Consider the following 24,735-nt stretch of genomic DNA (forward strand, 5'->3'; position numbering starts at 1 on the left):
ATCGTCACTTACTGATTTTAACAAGGCCTCAGGCTTGGCCTGGTGGAACCTATAAATGATATAAAAGAAAGATAGGTCGCCGAGCACATTCATATGTCAGTATGTATGTTATGTTGTTAATCACTTTTATTTTGTCTTCTTTCATGGTAATTTTGAAGGAAACTTTTATTCGATTAAGTCAATGATTTTAATTAGATAAAGTAAATTGGATTCAACTTTATCTCTTTAAGTTTCAAATTTGAAAGGCTTGTAAGGGTCTTTAGTTGAACCTTGATTTCAATATTTGATTTTATTAAAATAAATAATGAATGAAATTACTAAAAAATTAATAAAACTAAATTATTATAAAATAAAATTATTGAGTTAATATCATTAAAATTTTAGATTAAAGGAATTTAGGTTATATAGGTTTGTCTCTGTACTTTACAGGCTTAGACAAGACTAAAGCTTAAACAAAACATCAAAATGGACGACATTCTTTTAAGAAGGCTTAGGCTCATTAACGATAAACTCACTACGGACTTAGAAATAATTCCTGATATAGTAAATTCAGAAAACTTAATGCAGGCTCAAATTGCGTACAGTAAATTGGAAGCGTCTCTGAAAAGGCTTGGCAGCGACCTGATAGAATATTTCAGACTAGCTTCGACTCCCGCGTCCGATGAAATCTGCTTAATAAGTGAAGTACAACTTCAAGCCGAGGAGACTTTAGCGGAGCTTAAGGTGAAGATCGACCAAGTGACTTCGACGAACAAACCTTCCGAGAAACTAACAGAACCGAACTCCTCGTGCCGACTTCCTAAACTTCAACTGCCGGTGTACAGCGGGGACGTACTAGCCTGGTGTGAATTCTGGGACGTCTTCAGAAGCAACATCGATTCAAGGAACCTGCCTGAAGTGGACAAGCTATCATATCTTAAGACTTCAGTGGCAGGAGATGCCAAGAAAGCCATTGACGGACTGTCAACTACTAATGCCAACTATGATATCGCAGTTTCGATATTGAAAGAGCGGTTTGGCAAGACGTCTCATTTAATAGATGCACACTATGCTGCACTATATAAGGTTAAGATGGCAAAAGGCTCCGCTGAAGATTGCAGGAAGACATTCAACGAAATTGAGAAGCATCTTAAAATTTTAGAGTCGTTAGGTGAAGATATTAACCACAATCATCTACGATCCATGCTATTGGAGAAATTTCCTTCGGAACTAGTATACGAAATAAAACTAAAAGTTAATGATGAATCTATACAGGAACTCAGAGGCCAGTTAGATAGAATTATCACCGCTAAGGAGGATTCAGAAAGGATCTCGGGCAGGAAACGCCCTCATGAAACGGAAGATAGTACCGTTGGAACTCTTCATATAAACGCAAAACGTGCGAAATACGCAAACCAACCCCAACCACAACACAGTAACCAGAAGAAACAAAACCAACAAGGAGGCTTTGATAGAAGATCGGTGCAGATCAAGAAGTTTATTGGTTTTAAGAAACAGAATAAAGGGAACAGACCGAACCAAACTCAAACTTCAAATAAAGGTCAATCCGAACCTCAGCCAGGCCCCTCTGGAGAGAAGAAAGAATGGGTATGCGTCTTTTGCAAAGGGAATCACTTTAATGACAAATGCACTGAAGCTACTACCTTGGTAGAAAGAAAGAAACGACTAGGAAAACGATGCTTCCTATGTTTTAAGTTAAATCACTTTATGAAAGATTGCAAGATCGGTCGTAAGTGTACCGTTTGCCACGGTGAAGTACTGCATAACCGAGCTTTATGTCCTTTAAATTTTCAGAAGGAAGACCCGGTGAAGAAACAGTTGTGACTGTCCTAGAAGAGGGTATTACAACGCTCCAAACAGCAATAGTTTATGCAAACCCCTTAGATGATAAAAATAAACAATATAAATATAGACTTCTTTTAGATCCCGGTTCTCAACGCTCCTATGTCACGTTTCAAACGGCCAAAGAATTAAAGCTTCCCGTCGAAGAAGAAAGTCATTTAGTAGTGTTCACCTTTGGTGATGATCCTCCTAAAGAAATACACAGCCCTATAGTTACTCTACAGTTGCTGTCAAGAACAAATAAGAAGATAGTTATACGGGTTAACTGCGTAGAACGTATTTCAAGAGGGTACATACCTAATGTCAAGATGAAGGACTTACCGGAGACATATGTACTAGCGGATGACGGTTCGTTAAGCGGACCAGTACAGATTCTGGTCGGAAACGAGTACTATTGTAACATAACCTATGAGAAGAAAGTACAATTGGACAGTAACCTGTTTCTGATCGACTCTGCCCTTGGTTGGATAATAAGTGGTAGAACAGAATCACAACTTAGTGACGAACCGTACGTAGTGACTTACACTCAGACTTGCATTGAAACGAAGCTTCATCAACCAGACCCACCTCTTTGTGATGCTGACATAAAGAGCCTTTGGGAACTAGAATGTATAGGTATCAGTGATTCCCCAAGAGCAACTAGAGAAGAAGAAGCGATCAAGTATTTCAACGATACTACAGTTAACCTAAATAATCGTTACACGGTAAGCTGGCCTTGGATAACTTATCCACCTGACTTACCTAACAATTTTGGAATGGCCTTTGGTCGCTTATCAAGCTTATTGAAGCGTATGGATCAAGACACGTTACTAGCGTATAGCGATACTTTTAAACAACAATTAGATAAAGGTATAATAGAAATAGTACCTACTTCAAGAATGTCAATGGGTAACCTCGTGCATTACTTACCTTTCCACGGAGTACATCATCGAGGGAAACCTATGAGGATAGTTTATGATGCTAGCTCTAAGAGTAGCAAGGATACGAAAAGTCTGAACGAATGTTTGTACAGAGGACCACTCATGTTAGAAGACCTCACTGGCTTACTTATAAAATTTAGAACCCATCAAATAGGTTTAACCTCAGATATTGAGAAAGCTTTTTTACAGATGGCGTTGCATGAAAAGGATCGTGATGTTACCAGATTCTTGTGGCTCAAAGATACCTCTAAACCGGTATCTCAGGACAACCTACTATACCTTAGATTTTGTAGAGTACCATTCGGCGTCATTTCTTCACCGTTTTTACTTAATGCAACTATCAAACACCACCTGTCCAAAGCGGAAGACCAACAAGTCAAACAGAAAGCGAATGACATATATGTAGATAACTTTGTATCGGGTTCCAACACTACGGATGAAGCGATGGAGCTCTACAGAAACCTAAAAGGGTCTTTTCAAGATATTTCAATGTCACTCAGGGATTGGAGTTCGAATTCTAAGGAATTCATGAAGAAGGTTTCTGATACATATAAAAAAGATAAAGTAAAGGTACTTGGGTTAGAATGGGACATCAAAAGGGATACTCTTCAGTTGAAGCCTAACTTGCAAGAGGAAGCGGTAACAAAAAGAGGAGTACTGAAGACTATCGCATCAATCTACGATCCATGTGGTTATGCTGCACCCTATACCCTAGCGTCTAAACTTTTTCTACAAAGACTTTGGAAGGCTGGAGTATTATGGGACTCACCGTTATCAAGCGAACTAACGGAAGAATGGAACATAATCCGACAGAATTTGAAAGCCATTGGAGAAGTGTCGGTGGACAGATGCTACATAAAGACACCAATGGAAAGGAACTACCAACTACACTGTTTCACAGATGCCTCTCTACAGGCTTATGCAGCATCAGTTTTTTTAGTTTGCGGTTCAAAGAGAAGTTTCATTATGGGAAAATCCCGTCTGATACCGGTAAAAGACCAGGAGAGTCTCAAGATACCCCGTCTGGAACTTTTAGGAGTACTGATTGGCAGTAGGCTAATAAAGTTCGTTCTTAAGTTTCTTCAGCAGAAGATAGTAAGGCAAGTCTTGTGGACCGACAGCCAGATTGTTGTAGAATGGTGCAAATCTGATAAACTGTTGCCACCCTTCGTTGCCAGGCGGGTAGAAGAGATCAGAAAGAATAAAGATCTGGAGATCAGATACCTTTCAACAGACCTGAATCCAGCAGACGTAGGCACCAGACCCACCTGTTCGAGAGAGGACAGAGAGAAATGGCTGACTGGTCCACAATTTATAGTAGAAGATCCTAAGACGTGGCCAACTACAACTAGCAGTGGACCAACCAGTTCTCTCTTGATTGGGGAGGGTCTTGGAATCCAAGAAGAAGAACCGATGGAAACAGTTGATCCAGACATACCCGATGTTAGTCTGATGGAAACGAGACATAGTGCAACCGCAAAAGAAGTAACCGCACAAGAAAATGATCAGACGCCAGATGATAAGTTTCTAAGGTTGAAAGAAATTCAAGCTGAATACTTTCCTCTAGAGGTAGAAGGAAAAGTAACTAGTTTAAGTTTGAATTTAGGCGTATTTAAAGACATAGATGACTTACTAAGATGTAAAGGTCGTATGAAACATGCAGACTGGTCATTTGATAAACGCTACCCTATACTTATACCGAAAAATTCAGACTTCACCAACGAAACTATAATGAAGATTCATCGAGAAAATATGCATGTTGGCGTGAGTCACACGTTAAGCAAGATAAGGGAAACTTACTGGATACCACAAGGAAGAAGCAAAGTTCAAAATATTTTGAGGAAATGTCCTGAATGTAAGAAACATGACGGAGGGCCATATAAACTACCGGAAACTCCTGCTTTACCGAAAGAGAGGGTTAATTATAGTTCTCCATTTACATACGTTGGCACAGACTACCTGGGACCACTTCTAGTTAACAATGGGAATGGCAGTTGCAAAAGGTGGATTAGCCTCTACACATGTTTAGCTGTAAGAGCCATTCATCTAGAAGTTGTAAAGGACCTAACGGCGGAAGAAGGTTTAATGGCCTTACGTAGAATGATCTCAACAAGAGGAGTACCTTCCTTGATAACGTCTGATAACGCGGCTCACTATAAGTTACTCTCAGAGATTCTTCAGATCCCATACTGCTTAGATAAGGAGATAAGATGGAAATTTATACCACAGTTAGCACCATGGCATGGAGGTTTCTACGAAAGATTGGTCGGTTTAGTTAAGAACTGTATGAAGAAAACTTTACAGAAACATCTATTGAACGACAGCCAGCTCGTTACAGCGGTAAAAGAAATTGAAGCAGTTCTGAACACAAGACCATTAACATACGTGGATTCAGAGCCTGATCATGTACTAAAACCATCAGACTTCCTTACCATGGGAAAGTGTATTACTATGGAAACGTCGAATAAGGATCCTACGTCACAAGGGACGGTGACTAAAGATAACCTAATTAAAGGTTGGAAGAAAGCACAGATAATTCTACGAGAGTTTAAAGAGATGTTTGAGAACAGGTACCTCCTAAATTTGAGAGAAAGATATTCCCACCACCCTAAAGAACCTAGGGTGACTTCAAAGTTAGAACCGAAGATAGGTCAAATCGTGCAGATTAAAGGTGACACGAGGAATAGGATCAACTGGAAAGTCGGGAAAATAGTATTTTTAAGGGAAAGCGCCGATGGATTATGTAGGGTTGCCACGGTACGAGTAGGAGATACCGAATACACAAGATCTATCACGCATCTCTACCCTTTAGAGATCGAAGAGGGAGAAGAACACTGTAAACAAACATCACCTTATAACGAAAACGCAGAAGAACCTCTGCAGCTTCCTGACCTTCCACCTCCATCTTGCGGGAACGTTGACGTCCAAGACGTTACTGAGTCTCCTTCTGAACAAAGATTCACTCCAGTAACAGCTAGAGATGATCCAGAAGAAGAAGTTCTACCCTATGCCTCGCCAGTAGAGGAAAGGAGTTCCTTCAAACAAGTAGTAGAGTCTACATCTAGTAAGTTAAACGAGCCTAAGCCTAAGTCTATGTCCGAACCAGAACCACTCGCAGTCGTCGACCCCGAGTATTACGACCACACTGATCCCGAGCTACACCACTTAAAGGAAATTGCGCCAGAAGGACAAGAAGACGAATCAAGACCTAAAAGAGCCGCAGCTCTTCGGGCCCTTGAAAAGATTAAAGAATGGACCAGCAATCTAGTCGCTGTGCTTCTGCCTGAGGCGGGGAGTGTCGCGACAGACGCGAATTTATAACACCCAAGACGAATTTCCTTGCGGCAACACCTAACAGCGCCCTCTAGGTGGAATTGTGGTAAGTTAATCCGATGTGAAGGTTAAAGCAGTAAAAGACAATATGGCGCGTGTGAATGAGCAAGGCGCGCGAGTTCTCGAAAGTGATATAAAGTGAGGAAGTCTACAGCTGTCCAGAATCATCTAAAGCTAAGTATTTTATCTGCTTAGTGGCTCGCAGTGGTGGTATGGTTTCTCTATACGATTATCTCCTTATTTGTTTCGGCTTGCCACGGTCTCCGCCGTGGAAGCAATAAGTTTGTGTGAGTACAACTTGCTACGGTCTCCGCCGTGGAAGTTGTGTGGAGCCCATCTTAGGTAAGGCGGACTAGGTAATTTATAGATTATGTAGGAGAGGGGTGGCTTCGGCTGCTGACGTCTCCTTTATCAATATGTAAGAGTGACCACAACGGTGGCCGACTCTAGGAGTTCTGTGGCCTTGGCTGCTAGGTTCTCCTTTATCCTGTGCAGGAGTGCAGAGATAACTACGGTCGCTTGGTATTCCATTATCAGCACGTATTATGCATGTACTGAGCACACACTTTGCGAAGGGCGGCTACATTGGTAGCTGATATATCCTACATCCGGCCGGGTAAGATGTGGCTCGCTAGTAAAGATGTTATATTTATGTGTGGGGTTAATTGTTAGGAGAATACCATGTTCATAGAGCAATTTCACCCACAGATCTCGGTGCGATAATACAGCCGCCATAAATTAAGCGAAGCAGAGACTGAGGCTCCTCTGGCCCTGGAGTAGAGCAGAGGTCCAGAGAGAGCGAGGATGAAGAATCCTTCATAGTATATGAAGGTATGTATGCTAAGCATTCTATAACTTTTACACCCATAGTAACATTATATTTGTTGCCGCCTTTCCCCTTTTTACGGTCTCATTTATATACCGTAGGCGGCTAGGGGAGAGGCGGCCACAACTCGATCGTCATCTAAAACAGAATGTCACAAATGTTGACAGGAAGAGTGATAGAATCATAGCGATGAAAGTGATGCTGGAAAACGTCACACTCAATTTAATAAGTGTGTATGCACCCCAGAGTGGATGTGACGATGTAGCGAAAGAGAAGTTTTGGGAGGATTTTGACGCAGTGACCATGACTATACCGCCAAATGAGGAGATATATGTGGGTGGGGATTTTAATGGACATGTTGGAAGAATGAATGTGGGGTATGAAAGAGTGCATGGGGGTTTCGGTTTCGGAACACGTAACACACAGGGTGAAGCATTGCTGCAAGCAGCTACTGCCTTGGACATGGCAATCGCCAATACCTGGTTCCAAAAAAGGGATGAACACCTGATAACCTACAAAAGTGGCAATCACGCCAAGCAGATTGATTATTTCCTTGTGAAGCGAAATAAGATCAACTGTATCAAAGACAGTAAAATAATACCAGGAGAACACCTTACTTCACAGCATAGGTTGCTTGTAATCGATGTAAACATTAAAATCCAGTTTTGTATCAGAACCGAACGGCCCCCTGCAAAGTTAAGATGGCATATGCTAGACAAGAATGAATGTGCTATAAAGTTTAAAGAACGTGTGATAGATAAAATGATAGAAATGAATGGAATGGAAGGATTGAATGCAAACGAATGTTGGAACGAGATGGCAAATTATATACGAAGAGTAGCAAAAGATGTCTTGGGAGTGTCGAAAGGGAAAGGTGTGATAGATAAGGAAACGTGGTGGTGGAATGAGGAGGTACAGGGAGTATTAAAGAAAAAGAAGCAGGCATTTAAAGAATGGCAAAGTGTTGAAACTGGGCAGGAAGTTGAGAAGGAAATAAAGAGGACAGAGTATATAGAATGTAAGAAGAACGCAAAGCGTGCAGTTGCTATAGCCAGAACCGCAGCACAGGACAATTTGTACGAGTCTTTAAATAGCCCTAAAGGCGAAAAGCAGCTGTACCGCCTAGCGAAAGCGAGAGAAAGAAGTTCTCAGGATATGGCTCATATAAAATGTGTGAAAGATGATGCAGGTATGGTGATTACGAAAGATGAAGCGATAAAAGAACGTTGGAAAGTCTACTTCGAAAGGTTGATGAATGAAGAAAATGAATGGGGCAGGGTGCTAGAGCACAGGCTGATAAATATGGGTGCAGTGAAAGAAATATGTATGGATGAAGTAAGAACGGCTGTGAGAAGTATGAAAAATGGAAAATCTGTAGGACCAGATGATATACCAGGAGAGGTATGGAAGTTATTGCGTGAGGATGGATGTATGTGGCTGACTTTATTCTTCAATAAGTTGTTGCATGAAGAAACAATCCCCGACGAATGGTGTGACAGTTTGCTGGTGCCCATTTTTAAAAACAAAGGGGATGTACAGGAATGCAACAACTATAGAGGAATAAAGCTCATGTCACATAGCATGAAAATATGGGAAAAAGTGAGAGAGAGACGCCTGAGAGATGAGAGTGATATAACACAAAACCAGTTCGGGTTTATGCCGGGGAGAGGTACAACAGACGCCATTTTTGCACTTCGCCAAATGTGCGAAAAATACAGACATGCCAAAAAGAACCTGCATATGGTGTTTGTTGACCTCGAAAAAGCATACGATCGAGTACCCCGAGAGGTTTTGTGGTGGGCTCTGAAAGAGAAATGCGTGCCTGGGAAGTATGTGGAGCTAATCCGGTCAATGTACAACCGATGTTGTACACGCGTCCGGTCAGCCGCTGGCACCACCGACAGGTTCAGTGTCACAGTAGGCTTGCACCAGGGATCGGCTTTAAGCCCTTACCTCTTCCTGCTAGTTATGGACGCTCTGTCGTCGGACATACAGGAGGAGGCACCTTGGTGTATGCTGTTTGCTGATGACATTGTGCTTGTAGGTGAAAACGAACTAGAGGTGCAGAGCAGACTTGAGAAATGGCGGCAAAAATTGGAGAATGTTGGCCTAAAGATCAGCAGATCTAAAACAGAACACATGTTCTGCGATTTTGGCGGTCTCTCCAGTTTTGCTGCCATAGAACTCGATAGCGTTACATTGCCGGTCTGCTCCGACTTCAAGTACCTCGGTTCGCTCGTACAGTGCGATGGCGATATTGACCGTGACGTGAAAAACCGGATTAGCACAGGATGGATGAAATGGCGGCAGGTTACGGGAACCATTTGTGACGCCCGTATGCCCCTTCGGTTGAAGGGTAAAATTTATAAAACGATCATAAGACCTGTCGTCATGTATGGATCAGAGTGTTGGGCCCTAAAGATGACGGATGAAAAGAGATTGCATGTAGCGGAGATGAGAATGTTAAGGTGGATGTGTGGCGTGACGAGAATGGATAGGATAAGGAATGAGTATATAAGAGGAAGCCTGAAAGTTGCACCCATAACAGAAAAAGTAAGGGCAAATCGCCTAGCATGGTACGGGCATGTGATGCGGAGGGATGAAAGTCATGTGACGAGAAAGGTATTAAGAATGAATGTGGAGGGAAGTACGAGGAGAGGAAAACCGAGGAAAAGGTGGATGGACTGTGTGAAAGATGATATGAAACTAACGCAAGTGAATGATGAGATGACGGGTGACAGAGATGTATGGAAGAAAAAGACATGCTGCGCCGACCCCAAGTGAATGGGACAAGGGCAAGCGAATGATGGTGCAATTAACTACGATGACGCTTAAAGAATAGCTGAAGTGTGCAAAAGAGAAGCCATTACGTATATGAACATAACATGAGTGCGAAAGAGGCAGACTACAAATGAAAAAAAAGTGACCATTTTTAGGGTTCCGTACCCAAAGGGTAAAAACGGGACCCTATCACTAAGACTCCGCTGTCCGTCTGTCAGTCTGTCTGTCATCAGTAACAGCTTTTATAACGACTAAATTAAGTAAGGTTTTGAGAAGCGTTTTACAGAGGAGAAAAAAACTATATCCATTCTCTCTGACTTCCTATGCATGAATGAAAAAAGATCTTGGCCAAACTATACATTCCAACTTATCCTAATATCCCACATACATATGACTTATGGTCACCCTAATTAGAAAGAGATGCAACCGCCCACTTTGACTTCTCATGTGGACACACTTTTTGGCCCGTGTACTCCATCCGGTTTATTAAAATCTAAATCCGTGGTGCTGTCACCAACAGTGTTGCCAGATCATACCTTTTAGTACGATTTTACGTACTTTTTGAACAGCATGCGTACTTAAAACGTACCCCGCCCAAAATCGTACTTTTTCTAAACCGTAAATTTTAGTAAGATTTTACGTACTTTTCGTATGAGCGGTTAAAAAATATGCCAAAATGGCGTAGAAATAATAGTGACAGACCAAAAAAGTACGATTTATTTGCGTAAAAATTTGTGACTTTTTTGTTTTGATATTTTTGTACCTTACTATCTGTTTATAAAACGCTTTTGCTGTTTATATTGTTTTTTGGAACAAAAAATGAAATTGTACTTTTTTTGGTAAAATCATACCTTTTTTTAGATCGGTGTCGTATTTTATTTTTCAGTGCTCTGGCATCACTGGTCACCAAAGTGTCAGTGCAGTGTCACTGAGTCACTGACGTCACTGTCAATCTGCATAGCGTTGCTTGCTGTCAGTTGCTGTGTTCGCTTATAAAAATTTTTTTACTTACTATTAAAGATAACATCGTATTGCTTATGAATACACCTAAGCGAGTTTAGTCTTAAGCCAAAATGGATTTCCAAAATAGACCTGGCGGAAAAACCGGCGGTGGTGGCGTAGCGTCATGGTCCGAAAGCAACAGGGACCGACGCGAGAGACTCCGGCAGCTTGCCTTGGAGACTATCGATTTAAATAAAGATCCCTATTTTATGAAAAATCACTTGGGTAAGAAATTACAATAATTTGCTATCAAATGTTAAGATTATGTTTCTAGTACAATTAAATGAGCAACAAAAGTGTCTCATAACAATAATATTATTTATTAATAACATGAAGTACCGGTTGTAGATATGCTCAAAAGATTTATCCTATGCCCACTGAAATTAAACTGCACAAAAGATCCCTATGGGTCGAAGTGTATCCGTAAGGGCCCCCGAAACTATAAGATAAGATAACTTAGTTAATCAATGTATTGCACTTGAAACAATAGGGAATATTACGCGAAACTGCGCAGGGGGCGCCACTACCACAATCTGAGGGTCTATCGCGAAGCGAGAAAATCTAAATTTCGTTATTTAACACCTCCGTCACTCTTGCATATTCGAGCAATAAAGAGGCAGATAGTGAAATTTCGGATTCGCGTTTCCCGGTAGGTCCTCTGTAAACAAACCGCCTTGATGCATCAATGTCATATTTTATTAACTCTGAAAACTTGTCAAAAACCTGTTAAAGCTAAAACCTGTTAAAACTAAAGAGGCTAGTGCTGCACTCTGGTGGCAGAACATTGCAGTAAATACCCCCTATTAATGTAATTTATTTACTTTTGTTCACAGGATCATACGAGTGCAAACTTTGTCTGACCCTGCACAACAATGAGGGGAGTTACTTAGCCCATACTCAAGGCAAAAAGCATCAGGCAAATTTAGCCCGAAGAGCGGCCAAAGAGGCTAAAGAAGCTCCTCAGCAGCTGGCACCAGAGAAGCCCAGGATTGAACCAAAGAAGTTTGTGAAGATTGGGCGGCCAGGTTACAGGGTGACCAAGCAGAAGGATCCAGAAAATGGCCAGCAGAGCTTATTGTTCCAAGTGGATTACCCTGGTATGTGAATCAAATGTTTGGCACATATTTTTGACAAATAAATAGATAAAAAATTGCATTGAAATTATACAGAAAGTTTATATGAATGTAAAATTTGAACTGAGATATAACCTAGTTTTGGATAGAGGTTAAGCAAAAGTCTAAATAATTAACTCCCTGCAAATTGAACGTTATTTTATATTTGGCCTTATATTTTGTATTTCAGAAATTGCGGAAGGTGTTCAACCTAGACATCGCTTCATGTCAGCCTATGAACAAAAAATTGAACCTCCAGACCGCAGGTGGCAATACTTACTGTTTGCAGCAGAGCCCTATGAGACCATTGCTTTCAAGGTTCCTAGTCGTGAAGTGGAAAAGCATGATTCCAAGTTCTGGACCCACTGGAACAAAGATACCAAGCAATTCTTTTTGCAGTTTGCATTCAAGATGGAAGCTTTACGCATGCCACCACCTCCTCCTAAAATGTGGGAGAATCATGGGATGCGTCTACCCCCTCCACCAGGAGCACCAATGATGGGAGTGCCTCCACCTCCACCGCTACTACCAGTACCACCACCACCACCTTCCATGTAAAATATGTATGCCTGTTGTGCTTGCAATAAATATTTTGAATATCATTTTAAGAACTTATTTATTTCACATTAATATTTAATAAAAATGGAAATATAACAAAAAACTATTGTGATTAAGCGCGCTCCAGACTACACGGCGCGGAGCCACGAACGCGAGTGTGGAGTCGATTTCGCTGATTAGCGAACTAGGCTCCACACTCGCGTTCGCGGCTTCGCGAAGTGGAGGGCCCTTTACACTAGTACTAGCACCCAAAAGAAAAGGATGAGTATAGTTTTTTTTGTTCTTATTGACTGACAATTTAGTTTGACCAACTAAATTTTAAAAAAAACCGGCCAAGTGCGAGTCGGACTGGCGTTCCAAGGGTTCCGTATATTACACAATATAAACAATGTATTTTTATGTGAAACGTGAGTGTGAAATGTCTTTAAAAAACCCGTAGGGGTCGGATCAAAAACTAAGTAATTAAGTCCGACTCACGCTTGACTGCAATTTCTAATAGGTTTTCCTGTAATCTATAGGTAAAGATCTATAAAAATCTATTTTGTTTATTTTTTTTCTAAATTTTATACCTAGTAGTTTCGGAGATAAAGGGGGAATGGTCATTTTTGCCTATTTTCTTGAATAACTTCTATTGTTTGTTCTAAAATTGTAAAAAATATATATTTGAGATTCTGACAATGAGCTCTTTCATTTGATATATAACACGATATAGTTTGAAAAACTTTATTTTTTAATTTTCTCATTTACCCCCCAAAAGTTGTTTAAAATTCTTTTGTTTGCGTTACATGTCCGTCTTTGGGTCACAAACTTACATATGTATACCAAATTTCAACTTAATTGGTCCAGTAGTTTCGGAGAAAATAGGCTGTGACAGACAGACAGACGCACGAGTGATCCTATAAGGGTTCCGTTTTTTCCTTTTGAGGTACGGAACCCTAAAAACCGGACAAGTGCGAGTCGGACTCGCCCATTGAGAGTTCTGTACAAATTTAACTTTGTTTTTCACAAATTTTGAGATTTTTAGCTGTACTTACTTGTAGTAACGATAGTATGACGATATTACTTGCCAAATTTCATAGTTCAACTGGAAGTATCCTTTAAATTTTCTTTCCCTTGAGCTTGTGTGTCGAAATTATACGGAACCCTAAAAACGAAACGCAATATGGAACGTAGCAATCTTGTAACGGAACGTAATTTAACGGTTTTTGCCAGAATACAGAGGGCCTACCCCGAACCTCGTTCAACGTGTTGCCTCCCTATCACACTTACATACGAATTTACAAGTGCGACATAGAGGCAACACATCGAACGTGGTTCGCGGTAGGCCCTCGAATAATAATAACCGGTTTTTTTCAATGTCATGTCCTCGTCATGTCCATGTCTGTAATTTGGCGCGCGTTTTCTCAACGGACGGATGGAGCGTTGAATTGAGAGCCGTTGAGTGTTGTATTGTGTGCAATTGAGACCGTTGTTATTGTATTTCACTGTTTTGTTTTATTTATTTAATTGATTTTATATTTAAAATAATGTTCTCCAAAGCCAAAAGATTTGAACCATCATGTAAGTAATAATTTATTATAAAATACTTCTTGAAAGATAAATATATCGATTTTTTCTGTAAGTATTGTGTAATTTCATCAAATAATGCATGTTTAAGCATTTCATAAATTAAATAACCTGTTCAATAAATCTATCGAAATTGAGTCAAAATTAAATGGTATAGGTACATTACCTATGAAAATGGTTTTATCTGACAATTAATCATTTGCTCTTACAATAGGTAATTTTCATGAGTGTTACGAATTTATAATCGTTAGAAATTTATGTGAAAAGCTTCACTTGTTTCTAGTTGTAAAGATTTCGGATAGGTAAAGTCCATATTTGAAATAGAAATTAAATGCGTATTATTTAACTTAGCTAAGAAGTTTGATTAAGCATAAAATTTCAAGTTTTTCATTGTAAACTTTACACACAAACAAGCAAGGTGGGCCCTCCAAATAAATAATATTCCTCAATTAGCTAATAATGATATATTTTTTTTGTCTGCTGGAATAAAGTGGAAGCAGACTCATTCCCACTTGTCTCAGTGAGAACAACTGGAAATTTATTTATTTCCAACTGGGTTTTTCATCGAAGTCTAATTAATATTTTCTAGGGCTTAGCAAGAACAAATAAGAATACTTTTCCTATTTGTTCTTGGCTCGGCCTCATGGGATGGGAACAAATGAGAGTACAGTCAAGGTATTAAATATTGACACATACAAAGTGCTAATACCTTAATGTTTGGGCAATAAGGTTGTGTTTACATACATATTTTTGGCACTCCTTTGTCCGTGTAGATATTTAATACCTTGACTGTACATGTATGGTAGGTATTTTTTTATTTCTTTAATAAGGTGTATGGAACTAGAGGTATATTCTGTGCTTGATACTTCCCATTCTATTCCAGCTTTCAAAAACCAGCCAAAAGAAACAAAGCAGCCAGAACTGGAGAAAGTACAGCCAACAACACAGCCAGAGTCCAGTAAAGTGAAGCTAACAAATCAGCCAGAGGCGGACAAAGTAAAACCAACAAAGCAGCCAGAGCCAGAGAAAGTGAAGCCAAAAAAGCAGCTAGACCTTGAGAAATTAAAGCTAACAAAACAGCCAGAGCCTGAGAAAGTAAAGCCAACCAAACTGCCAGAGTCTGAGAAACATAAGCCAACTATGAAGACACTAGCAGTTGTGAGCAAATTTAAGTCTACTGTGACACCAGCAAAGGCAAAAACTAGCAGCGATGTGCAGTCCCAGTGCAGCTCCGTTCTCAGCGTCAAATCTTTTCTTACTGTATGATATTTTATTTTATTTTGAAGTTGATAATAATATATTATTTTTCTAGTTGGTATTGGTAACAACTGGGATTTCATTTCTGGGTTATCATCATCATTATTTATTCAATAATACATTTTCTTTGAAATCTTAAATATAGGCATGTGCATACAAAAAATATTACAAAATCATAGCCACCAATTAAAAATAATTAATAATAGATACTTAATGTTTAAAATATGTCAACAAGTAAAAAGTAGAATAAACAAAAAAAAAACTAATAATATTATTTAGGGTACCCAGCCGCGAATAAGTTTCCAAAATTGTATAAACATGAATTAAACAAAAAATAATAATAAGGAAAAATGTCAACAAGTAAAAAGTAAAATTCATAAAATAATATCAGTTAAGTACATGTCATAATAAGAAAAATAAATTAAGAAAAGAATGTCAACAAGTTAAAAGTAATCAACTTTGGGAACAAATCAAATTATTTTATTAAATATTACATACACAAACCAAAACACAAATCAAAATATTTACTAAAATAATTTGATTTGTTCCCAAAGTTGAGTATAGATGGCAGCACCAGTCTCTCTCGCTATATCGTAATTCCGTAAGGACTTCGTATAGGAGGTGCAAGCGTTACTGCTTGCCCTTAGAGTTGGTCAAAGACGCCTAGTCTTACTAAGATGGCATATAGTCAAGAGATTTGGACGGGCACCGCCGTAGCGGGGTGGCCTAGGGGTTCATGGCGTTAGCCGCGATAGCTAAAGACGCCGGTTCGAATCCCGCCCTCACCACTGGAGGGCTTCGTCACTTTTTCTTTAATAAATTACATCTATTACAGTTTATAAGTTAAAAGTAAATTAAAAAAGAAATAGTTTCCTAAGTTATTTTTTTTTTAATTGAAAATATTTCTTAAGATATTAATACAAAAAGAGTTACCACTGGTGATGGTGAAAGGTGAAAAAAAACCCAGTTGTTACCAGGGACCGGACAACCCTTTCCGCGATAAAACCCTTTCAATGGGCGACACTTAAACACGGCTAACACATTGAAAGACTTTCCCTTTTGAACTGCAAGCCCATTCTTACCCTTACCTTTGACTAACCCTTACCGAAAAGCTAACCAAAAATAAGGCTAGCTCTTAATAAGGGTTACCCTTATCTTTAAGCGCTTTTTCTTTTTATAAAGGTTTCCCTTTGCGAGAAAGAGACAGGATTAGTATATATCTACGGTAGTGTATGAAAAGGAAAGAAAATACGTGCCTAGTCAAAGAACGCCGCCGTCGCCGCCGACGATCGCTCAGATTCGAAGTAATGTGTGCTTTATGAACAAGGTAGACGACATAAATTAGCACGCTTATATGCTAAAAGGGAAGCCCTTTATAAGGCTAACCCTTATAAGCAATATGCAAGGTGTTGGTGAGCGGATGATAAGGGTTTTGTAAGGGTATTTGGGCTACCGATTACTCAAATGTGGTATCTTTATATAAGGGGTTTTAAAAGCAAAACAAAGGGTTTTGTCTGGCAAAGGGTATGGTGAGTTAGGCCTTATGCAATACCCTTATAAAACCCCGATAAGGGATAGCGGGCCGGTCCCTGGTTGTAACCACCAACATTTTTTTAGTGTAACAGTATATAGAGCATGTACTCAGAAGTTGCAAAACAACTAAGTATTCTGCACAGGAATCAAAATTAATTATTATTTTGATTCCTGTGCAGAATAGTTGTGGGATGAGAACATAAACACAGAAGGTAGTTGATTTGTAATTAAATAATATTTCTAACTAATTACCTACTGCCACATTCAATAATTTTCTTACAGCCCAAACCAGTTACAAATAAGAAAATTATCAAGCCCCCGTCTAGCCTCAAAAAGCCGGTGCACTCAGGCCAAAAACTAAGTGGCAACAAAATTCAAAGCTGTAAGGTAGCCACTGAAGATATTATCAAAGCCCAAGAAGCTGAAATAAGGTACTTACTGTTTTATTAATTAGGTATATCTAATGCATTCGCTTATTGGCAATGATCAATGATATAATAATCCACCATCTAGTTTGACTTTATTAATTGTTTGTGTAATTTCAGGAACAAGGACTATACTATTAATGAATATAACAAGCAAATAGAAGAACTCAAAATTGAAATTGCTAATTTACAAAAACAAATGAAGGAAACTACCAAAAATGTTAACACTACTGACAGTTTAAATCAACAGCTATCAGAAATATCTCTGAAAGATGATGAAGAAGAATCTGAAACCAAAGATAATGCTAGTAAAAATATTGCTCAAGATAACTTGGAAATAATTGCTAAATATGAACTTAAAATTGCTGAAATTGAACTTCTCTGTGAAAAATTGGAACAAGAAGTGAGCAGTAAACAAGTAGAATTAACTTCTCTTGAAGAGGTTATTACAATTAGAGATAGTTTGTGTCAGGATCTTCAAGAGAAACTGACCAATATGGAATCTGTATTGGAAGAAACTAGGTCTAGACTTGAAATGGTTAAGGGACATCATGCCTTAGCACTAGAAGCCAATGAAAGCATTCGGCGAGAGTACAAGGCTGAGCTTGAGAGTCTAAAGTCAAAATTTGAAGAAGAAAAACAGGCTATTATAAGTAGATCAACATCCGAACAGGATAGCATTAAAGAACATTACAACATTATCATTGAGTCCATTAAGAATCAGTTGACTAAAGAAAAAGATGAGTTGTTAAATGATTTACAACAACAACTGGCAAATAAGGACAATGAGATGAAAGCAAAACTTGAACAGATTGATGAGGCTACTCATGAAAAGCTGAGGCTTTGCGAGATTCAGTTTGAAGAGCGTAGTCGCTCAATCCAAGAACACTGGACTCAACAACAAGAAAAAATATTCTCTCTAGAAAAAGAAACCAAGGATCTCAAATATAGCATTGGCATTGCGGAACAGAAAAATCAGTATTTACAAAGAGACTTTGATGCCCTAAAAAAAGAATGTGAAATTTTAAATTCTGAAAAAGAAAGTATCTTTGAAGAGACCAATGAACTGAAAGATGAAACAAAGAAGAAATTCATAGATTTCGAAAATGATATCAATAAACTCACAGTAGAGGTGGATAAGACAAGTAAGGAGAAACGTCAGTTTGAAATGTCTCTATCTGTAACTAGAGATATTGTCCAAGTTCTCACAATGCGGCTGCGAGAATCTGATAATGAATTGGAACATTTGGAAGAGAAAGTTAAATCCTTAACTGATACCAAAGAGGCCCTCGAAAATGAACTTAGTACGTACAAAAGCTCTTTAAATAACGCTCTCCTAGAATGCAACGAATATAAGGAAGCTTTGGTCAATATTCTCAAGTCGAAAGCGGCGCTAGCAAAGGAACACACGCGTATAATGGAGCACAACGTTACGCTCATCGAGAGTCTGCAAAACGTTGAAAAGGAGGCATATCGTGAACTCGGCACTATACAGAGTGAACTTATTGAAGACGTGGAAATGATAAAGAAGGAATCTAAATCTCAAATTAAAGTTTTGCAAGATGAGGTGAGTAATATAGACAAGCTATGTTCAAGAAGTACAAGTATATATACAACTAGAGTTAGACCAATCTAAGTCGGCAGCGATCTTGATAGCCCAGACTTTAAACGTCAAAATTTTATAGAGAAGTTATATTTTTTATGATATGTAATGGTAAAATTACTTATTATTATATAGTATCAGGTATCAGTCTAGCTCCTTTCAAAAATATATTAGCATGATTTTTTTTGCGTTTATTTCATGTTTAAATCTAATATCCCATCAAAAACATAAATCTCATCGCACGGTAAAAGCTAGAGCGGGGTCGGTCTGGACTGGTCAAGTATCTCGATCGATAACAGGGAGTGTTGTGTGTCGGTAGGTGGAGAAGAAGCGCGTGCTGTGCGCGCTGGCCACGGAGCAGGCGGCGGCGTGCGCGGCGGGCGCGGAGGCTGCGCGCGCGCTGCTGGCGCACGCGGCCGCCGAGCTCGAGCGCCGCGACGCAGACAACCAGCGCCTGCATGCACAGGTGCGAATGTGAACATTCGTTTTTTTTCATCATTACCTTATACCGACCTCGTACGTAACTATAATCTGCGCGTGAGAACACAAAAATCGTAACACGCCCTCGCCGCCACAACCCTTGTCGGCCTCCTAATCCTCGCCGACGCAAACTTTTTTTATTTATTCGAACGTGACAACGTTCATAGTCGCGAGCCGACTCGGTCTTCTTAAATAGGAGCTCCGGAGCTAGTGACACTGAGCTGTAGACCTCCCAAATTTTCACGAGAATTAGTTGTAAAATCCGACCTGTAGAGAACAGCCGAACATACGAAAGCATTTTTCCCTAAGCTAAAACTGAGACGCTTGTCGCTCGCTCGAACAATAACACGAGTCAAACTTGTAGCCATTATACATTTTCAAAATGTCCACTAACGATATCTATTTACACAGATACAAGACCAACAGTCGCTCGTAGTGGAACTCTCCCTGCTGCGCCAGGAGAACGAGGAGCTGACCATGACAGTGGCGAAGCAGTCCTCGCTCATCGACAAGCTGAAGAAAGACGCCGAAACCCACGTCGCGCCTAAATCCCCCTCGCTCATGCGCAAAACACATAAGATTGGCAAAGAAAACTTGCCCGCTGTTGTCAGCCCCCTTAGGGAACGGAACCACTGAGGCACTGACTTCGTACCGGATAGATATCATGTAGGTACCATTATATTTTTTCATCAAGCGGTAAAAAACCGTTAATTACATGACTAAATTAAATTGATCTGATGACACTGTATGAATATCTAGTAAATATGTAGATCTTCATGATGGATATATTTTTTTCTATAAACTATAAAACTTAAAAGGGACTAATTATTTAATAAGCCTGTTGACTGTGACTAGACATGGTAAAAACGCGTACTTTTTGCCTGACTGACGTCCCTTATACTAAGATTATTTTCTTAACTTATAATTGCGGCAGCTTTCAGTATAAGTTCCACGTTCCACCTGTGTTATTTCCGTTTGTTTGTTTTGAATTTTGCGAAGACTGTTAAAATAAATCGTGTGTTGTTATAATATTTAGAAACATTAAGTTTGCCTGATAGTAATATAAATACCAAAAATCTGTATTTAACTGTTTGTTAACAAATCTGAAAATCTAATCCATTATTATCATATTCCTAACTCATGAGTTAGGATTCGTTTGTATGTTAATTTATTACAAAATTTAAATACTCTTACGTAAGATATTGTCTCGTACTCATAAAATTTGCGTGTGCAAAATAAATTTGTGAGAAATTGTAATGGTTGTTGATTTTTAAGGCTCCATCTCTTGTTGATTCTCAAGGTCTCAATGACCTATAAGAAAACCTTATCGTTTATTTGCAGGGACCGGACAACCCTTTCCGCGATAAAACCCTTTCAATCGGCGTCCCTTAAACACGGCTATCACATTGAAAGACTAACCCTTACCGAAAAGCTAGTCAAAAATAAGGCTAGCCTTAGGATTACCCTTATCATTAAGCGCTTTTTATAATCACTGGAGTGTCGAACGGTCGACTCCCGACCGATTTCAAAAATCCGCGAGTGCCAAGCTGTCGACTCCCGACCGATTTAAAAAGTTCGCAAGTGCTATGGCGTCGGGAGTCGACGGATTGGTCGCAATTGGTCATTGCATATTTTGGCGGAAAATTCAACGTTTGCGCGCGCAGCTAAGCTGCGTAAACTTTATCAATAGCTTATGGAAAACACAAGAAACATTTCTAGCAATAAAAACAAGTGTCTCTAATATAAATATTCGTAGAAACACATTGATTTATAAAGCGTCTGGACACAGGGCAATCATCAAATATTTGGTGCTCAATAAAACATGATTTTAAGTGTGTATCTATTTAAAGAAGTGTATGCGGATTTAATATAATATGCCTGGGTAAGTAATAAACAGTTTACAGTAGTTTTACCGTCCATTTGTTATGTTTTTACTGGTTTTTACATATTACTTTGGTATTTTAATTCTAAGAATCGGGCCATGAACGAGTTTGGTTCTGAGGATTTGGGCGTTTATTTAGGTATATATAATACTAATAACCTAAAGTAAAACTAAAATCGCTGGGTTAACTATTTGGCAACGATAGTCTAAAATATTTTAATTGAAAACTCAATAATATTTCATTTAAAAGTGCCATACTCCACATACCGACACTCAAGATTCAAGGTCGCGAGTGTGGCCATTTTGTTCAGTTTTAAAAGAAGATAGAAAAGTATGGATAATACTTCTGTTTAGTGTTTATTTTTTTATCTCGTTTGATTTGGTTAAAGTTTTTTTTTACGCTAAAGGGATTTGGCTTGTACTAACATGCATTTATGTTTATTTGCTTTGCTTTGATTCTAATGAAGTGCACGCACGCGAGGAGGAAGAAGCAGAAGTAGAGGTGTGCGTACTCGTGGTGGTAGAGGGGGCAGCACATGCTGCATATTGCTGCATATTGTTCAAAGCCAATAACCAAATACCTCATAGAGAATTCCGATGCCACTTGATCAGAGAACTAATAGATTGCCACACCCCACGTCTTCCGATCCATGCACCACCTGCCAGCTCTGCCAGTACAAAGGTGTACAGCGTGCGACAACACCACCTGGCTGAATACCCGTTCATACCGCATAGTAAAGGACGCCACCGACTAGTGTGTGTTGTATGCAAAAAAAGCGCACAACTATGTACTGTGTGGGCTGCAACAAACCTGTTTGTTTCTCCCCTTGCTTTGTAAATATGCACTTATATTTTGTAAGTATCTACTTACACACACTAAAATAAAGTATTTAGCTTATATACATTATTTTAGTGTAAGTATCATTTATGCATATATTACTAGATTTGGCCCGTGACTTCGTCTGCGTGGACTTAGTAACCACAGCTAGAGTAAGAATAGCGCCTGGATATAGTCTAATGGCAATCATTCAATTTGAGCGTATGCTTAATTGTTTAAACGAATTATCAGGCAATTCATTAATTATCTCAATTACACCCCGCTTTTCACCCTCTTCCTCTTATGGGACGATTTTCGGAATAAAAACTATCCTGTGTCCTTCTCCTGGACTCTATGCCAAATTTCAACTAAATCGGTTCAGCGGTTTAAGCGTGAAGAGGTAACACACAGACAGACAGATATACACACTTTCGCATTTATAATATTAGTATGGAATGGAAGTATGGATGGTCGTGTACCATATCTTTGTACGTTTCTTTGTATAATTTGAATCCCTATTAGATACACACATGTAAAAGTTTTGCATGCGTTTGGTTACTTTGATTTAAAGCACTAGCAGATACAAACGTAAAAGCAGAAAGAAGCGGCTGCCACAGCTCTTCGTTTGAAAAATCTAAACCTATGGACATCTTTCAGCTCATCGCACAAGAAGATCTATGAAAATACGATCTCAAAACTGCCCATGCTGTAAGCGCCTATCGACAAAATACCAAAAACTATGATCTCCTGGAGAGATTACGCCATATCGTTAACAGAAGATCCGAAAGAAGGACTAAACCAAATAAACCTAAGAATATTTACAGATGGCTCAAAAACAAATGAAGGGACAGGATGTGGTGTCTTCTCAGAGGACCTGAACATACACATCATAAAATCCCTTGGTGAACACAATACGGTATTCCAAGCTGAATGTGTAGGAATAATAGAAGCTTGCAATGCTATTACAAGACGACAAGTGAAACACGAACCCATACTAATACTGTCAGACAGTAAATCGGTACTACAAGCGCTATGCAGCGACAAACTTACTTCAGAGCTTATACTTGAATGTCATCGGAGTCTCACTGAAGTGAGCAAAGAAGGCAACAAAGTAACAGTACAATGGATAAAGGGGCATAGTGGATCAAGAGGAAACGATGCAGCGGATGAACTGGCCAGGAAAGGTTCAGAAACACATATGGACCCGAGCCAATCATGCCCCTACCAATATCCTACATACACAACCAGCTAGAACAACATCACAGACAACTGCACAACAAGTACTGGAATGAAATGAAGACATGCAGGCAAACCAAAGAAATTCTACCGAAACTGAACCACAAGCTTACCAAAATATTACTGAAAACACCAAGAATTCAACTACGTAAAAAAGTACGATTAATAACAGGACATAACACACTAAACAAACACCTACATAATATGGGTAAAACTGACAGCCCCATGTGCAGAGCGTGCATGGCAGAAGAAGAAACAACAAAACATATTCTCCTAGACTGTAAACAGGTAGAAGTATATAGGAGCAAATACCTAGGGAATCCATGCACACTAAAGGAGGCAACTAGCAACCTGAAGACTTTGCTCGGCTTCGTGGAGGAGCTGGGGTGGTTAGAGTAGCGCTACCTCGTTTCACGCAAAATAGACACATTGGATGTCGAGTTGCGGAAAATGCCCAGCAATACTAACTAACTAATTAACTAAAACGTAAAAGTTTCAGTTTGGCTATATTTGTTTTTAATCTAGCTAACCACTGGTTTTTTTATTAAGCTGGGCTAAAATTTGTACAATTTACCTCTTATTAGTAGTTCACATTCAACATAAAAAAAATATCAGAAGTCGTATCCATACTAATGTAGCCCTGGTAAAAAAGGGTTAGTAATAATTTTTTCGATTTTTGTCACAGTGTTATGCAGTTTTCTAATAAAAAAAGGCATTGTATTTATAAATTTTTGTAATGTTATTTAATGTAGTTGTAAAACCTACAAATTGTAATTTGAACAACTTTAGGAACTTGGTATTATGAAACAATGTACGAAGGTCATCTTTCTACTTTAGCTTTCAAGTGCCATATTAATCGACTCTTTTTTTTTTGAAATCGGAAGTTTTGTTACTAAAGTCGGTGAAAATACATATTTTATGAGGCATTCTGCAAAATAAATATATAATTTGAAACGCTTGATTAATAAATGATAACAAAACAAGATTTGAAAGATTACTCAGTTTTTGACTGATGTTTTACGTGACAGATTTCAGATCCAACTTTGACATGCTTGTAATGTATAAAAGATTTATGCAAAGGTATAATTTTATTACCTTTCCTTGTATATACATGTGTAATACTGTCAATAAAATTATTTTTCTTTGAAATAGTGCTTTTATTTTGTATTTCTAGACTCTTCTATATAAAAATCCGGAAAACTTTTGCTCGGCCTAGGTTAAATGAGGACTAGCGAATTGCACATATATCGAAAATATATGTTTGTCAACGTAATTAATAGCCTATCTCATTCTTATTATAGCGCCATGCGTTTTATGTGTAACCTTCATACAAAAATAAACAATAATCGTCAAATTTGTAACACCCGACAATTTCTTATTGACCACCCGTCAGACTACGTCAGACCCTCTGACACTTAAGCATTTTCGCGCAAAATGGCGCCGCCACTTGACAGCTTTTTGATGTAACAGTGCTGCCACCCGAAGGGATAAAGCTTTCCCTTTAGTAATGTCGTAGTGCGTGAAAGAGACAGCATTAGTATATATATATTAAAGAACGCCGC

At 39.0% G+C, this 24,735-nt stretch overlaps 2 protein-coding genes across 2 annotated transcripts; both read left to right on the plus strand.

Moving 5' to 3' along the window:
* The first annotated feature begins 10,670 nt into the window (after nt 1-10,670).
* LOC134741462 (splicing factor 3A subunit 2) lies at nt 10,671-12,419 on the plus strand. The gene is made up of 3 exons (XM_063674245.1): nt 10,671-10,929; nt 11,538-11,801; nt 12,007-12,419. The coding sequence occupies exons 1-3, from the start codon at nt 10,776-10,778 to the stop codon at nt 12,372-12,374; spliced, it is 786 nt and encodes a 261-aa protein (XP_063530315.1). The 5' UTR covers nt 10,671-10,775; the 3' UTR covers nt 12,375-12,419.
* Nucleotides 12,420-13,763: 1,344 nt separating this feature from the next.
* LOC134741461 (golgin subfamily A member 4-like) lies at nt 13,764-20,495 on the plus strand. Its single transcript, XM_063674243.1, has 6 exons — nt 13,764-13,934; nt 14,824-15,200; nt 17,013-17,161; nt 17,276-18,722; nt 19,078-19,224; nt 19,650-20,495. The coding sequence occupies exons 1-6, from the start codon at nt 13,901-13,903 to the stop codon at nt 19,872-19,874; spliced, it is 2,379 nt and encodes a 792-aa protein (XP_063530313.1). The 5' UTR covers nt 13,764-13,900; the 3' UTR covers nt 19,875-20,495.
* The last annotated feature ends 4,240 nt before the right edge of the window (nt 20,496-24,735 follow it).

The sequence above is a fragment of the Cydia strobilella genome, chromosome 5, assembly GCF_947568885.1.
Source record: "Cydia strobilella chromosome 5, ilCydStro3.1, whole genome shotgun sequence".
Taxonomy (NCBI): Eukaryota; Metazoa; Arthropoda; class Insecta; order Lepidoptera; family Tortricidae; genus Cydia; species Cydia strobilella.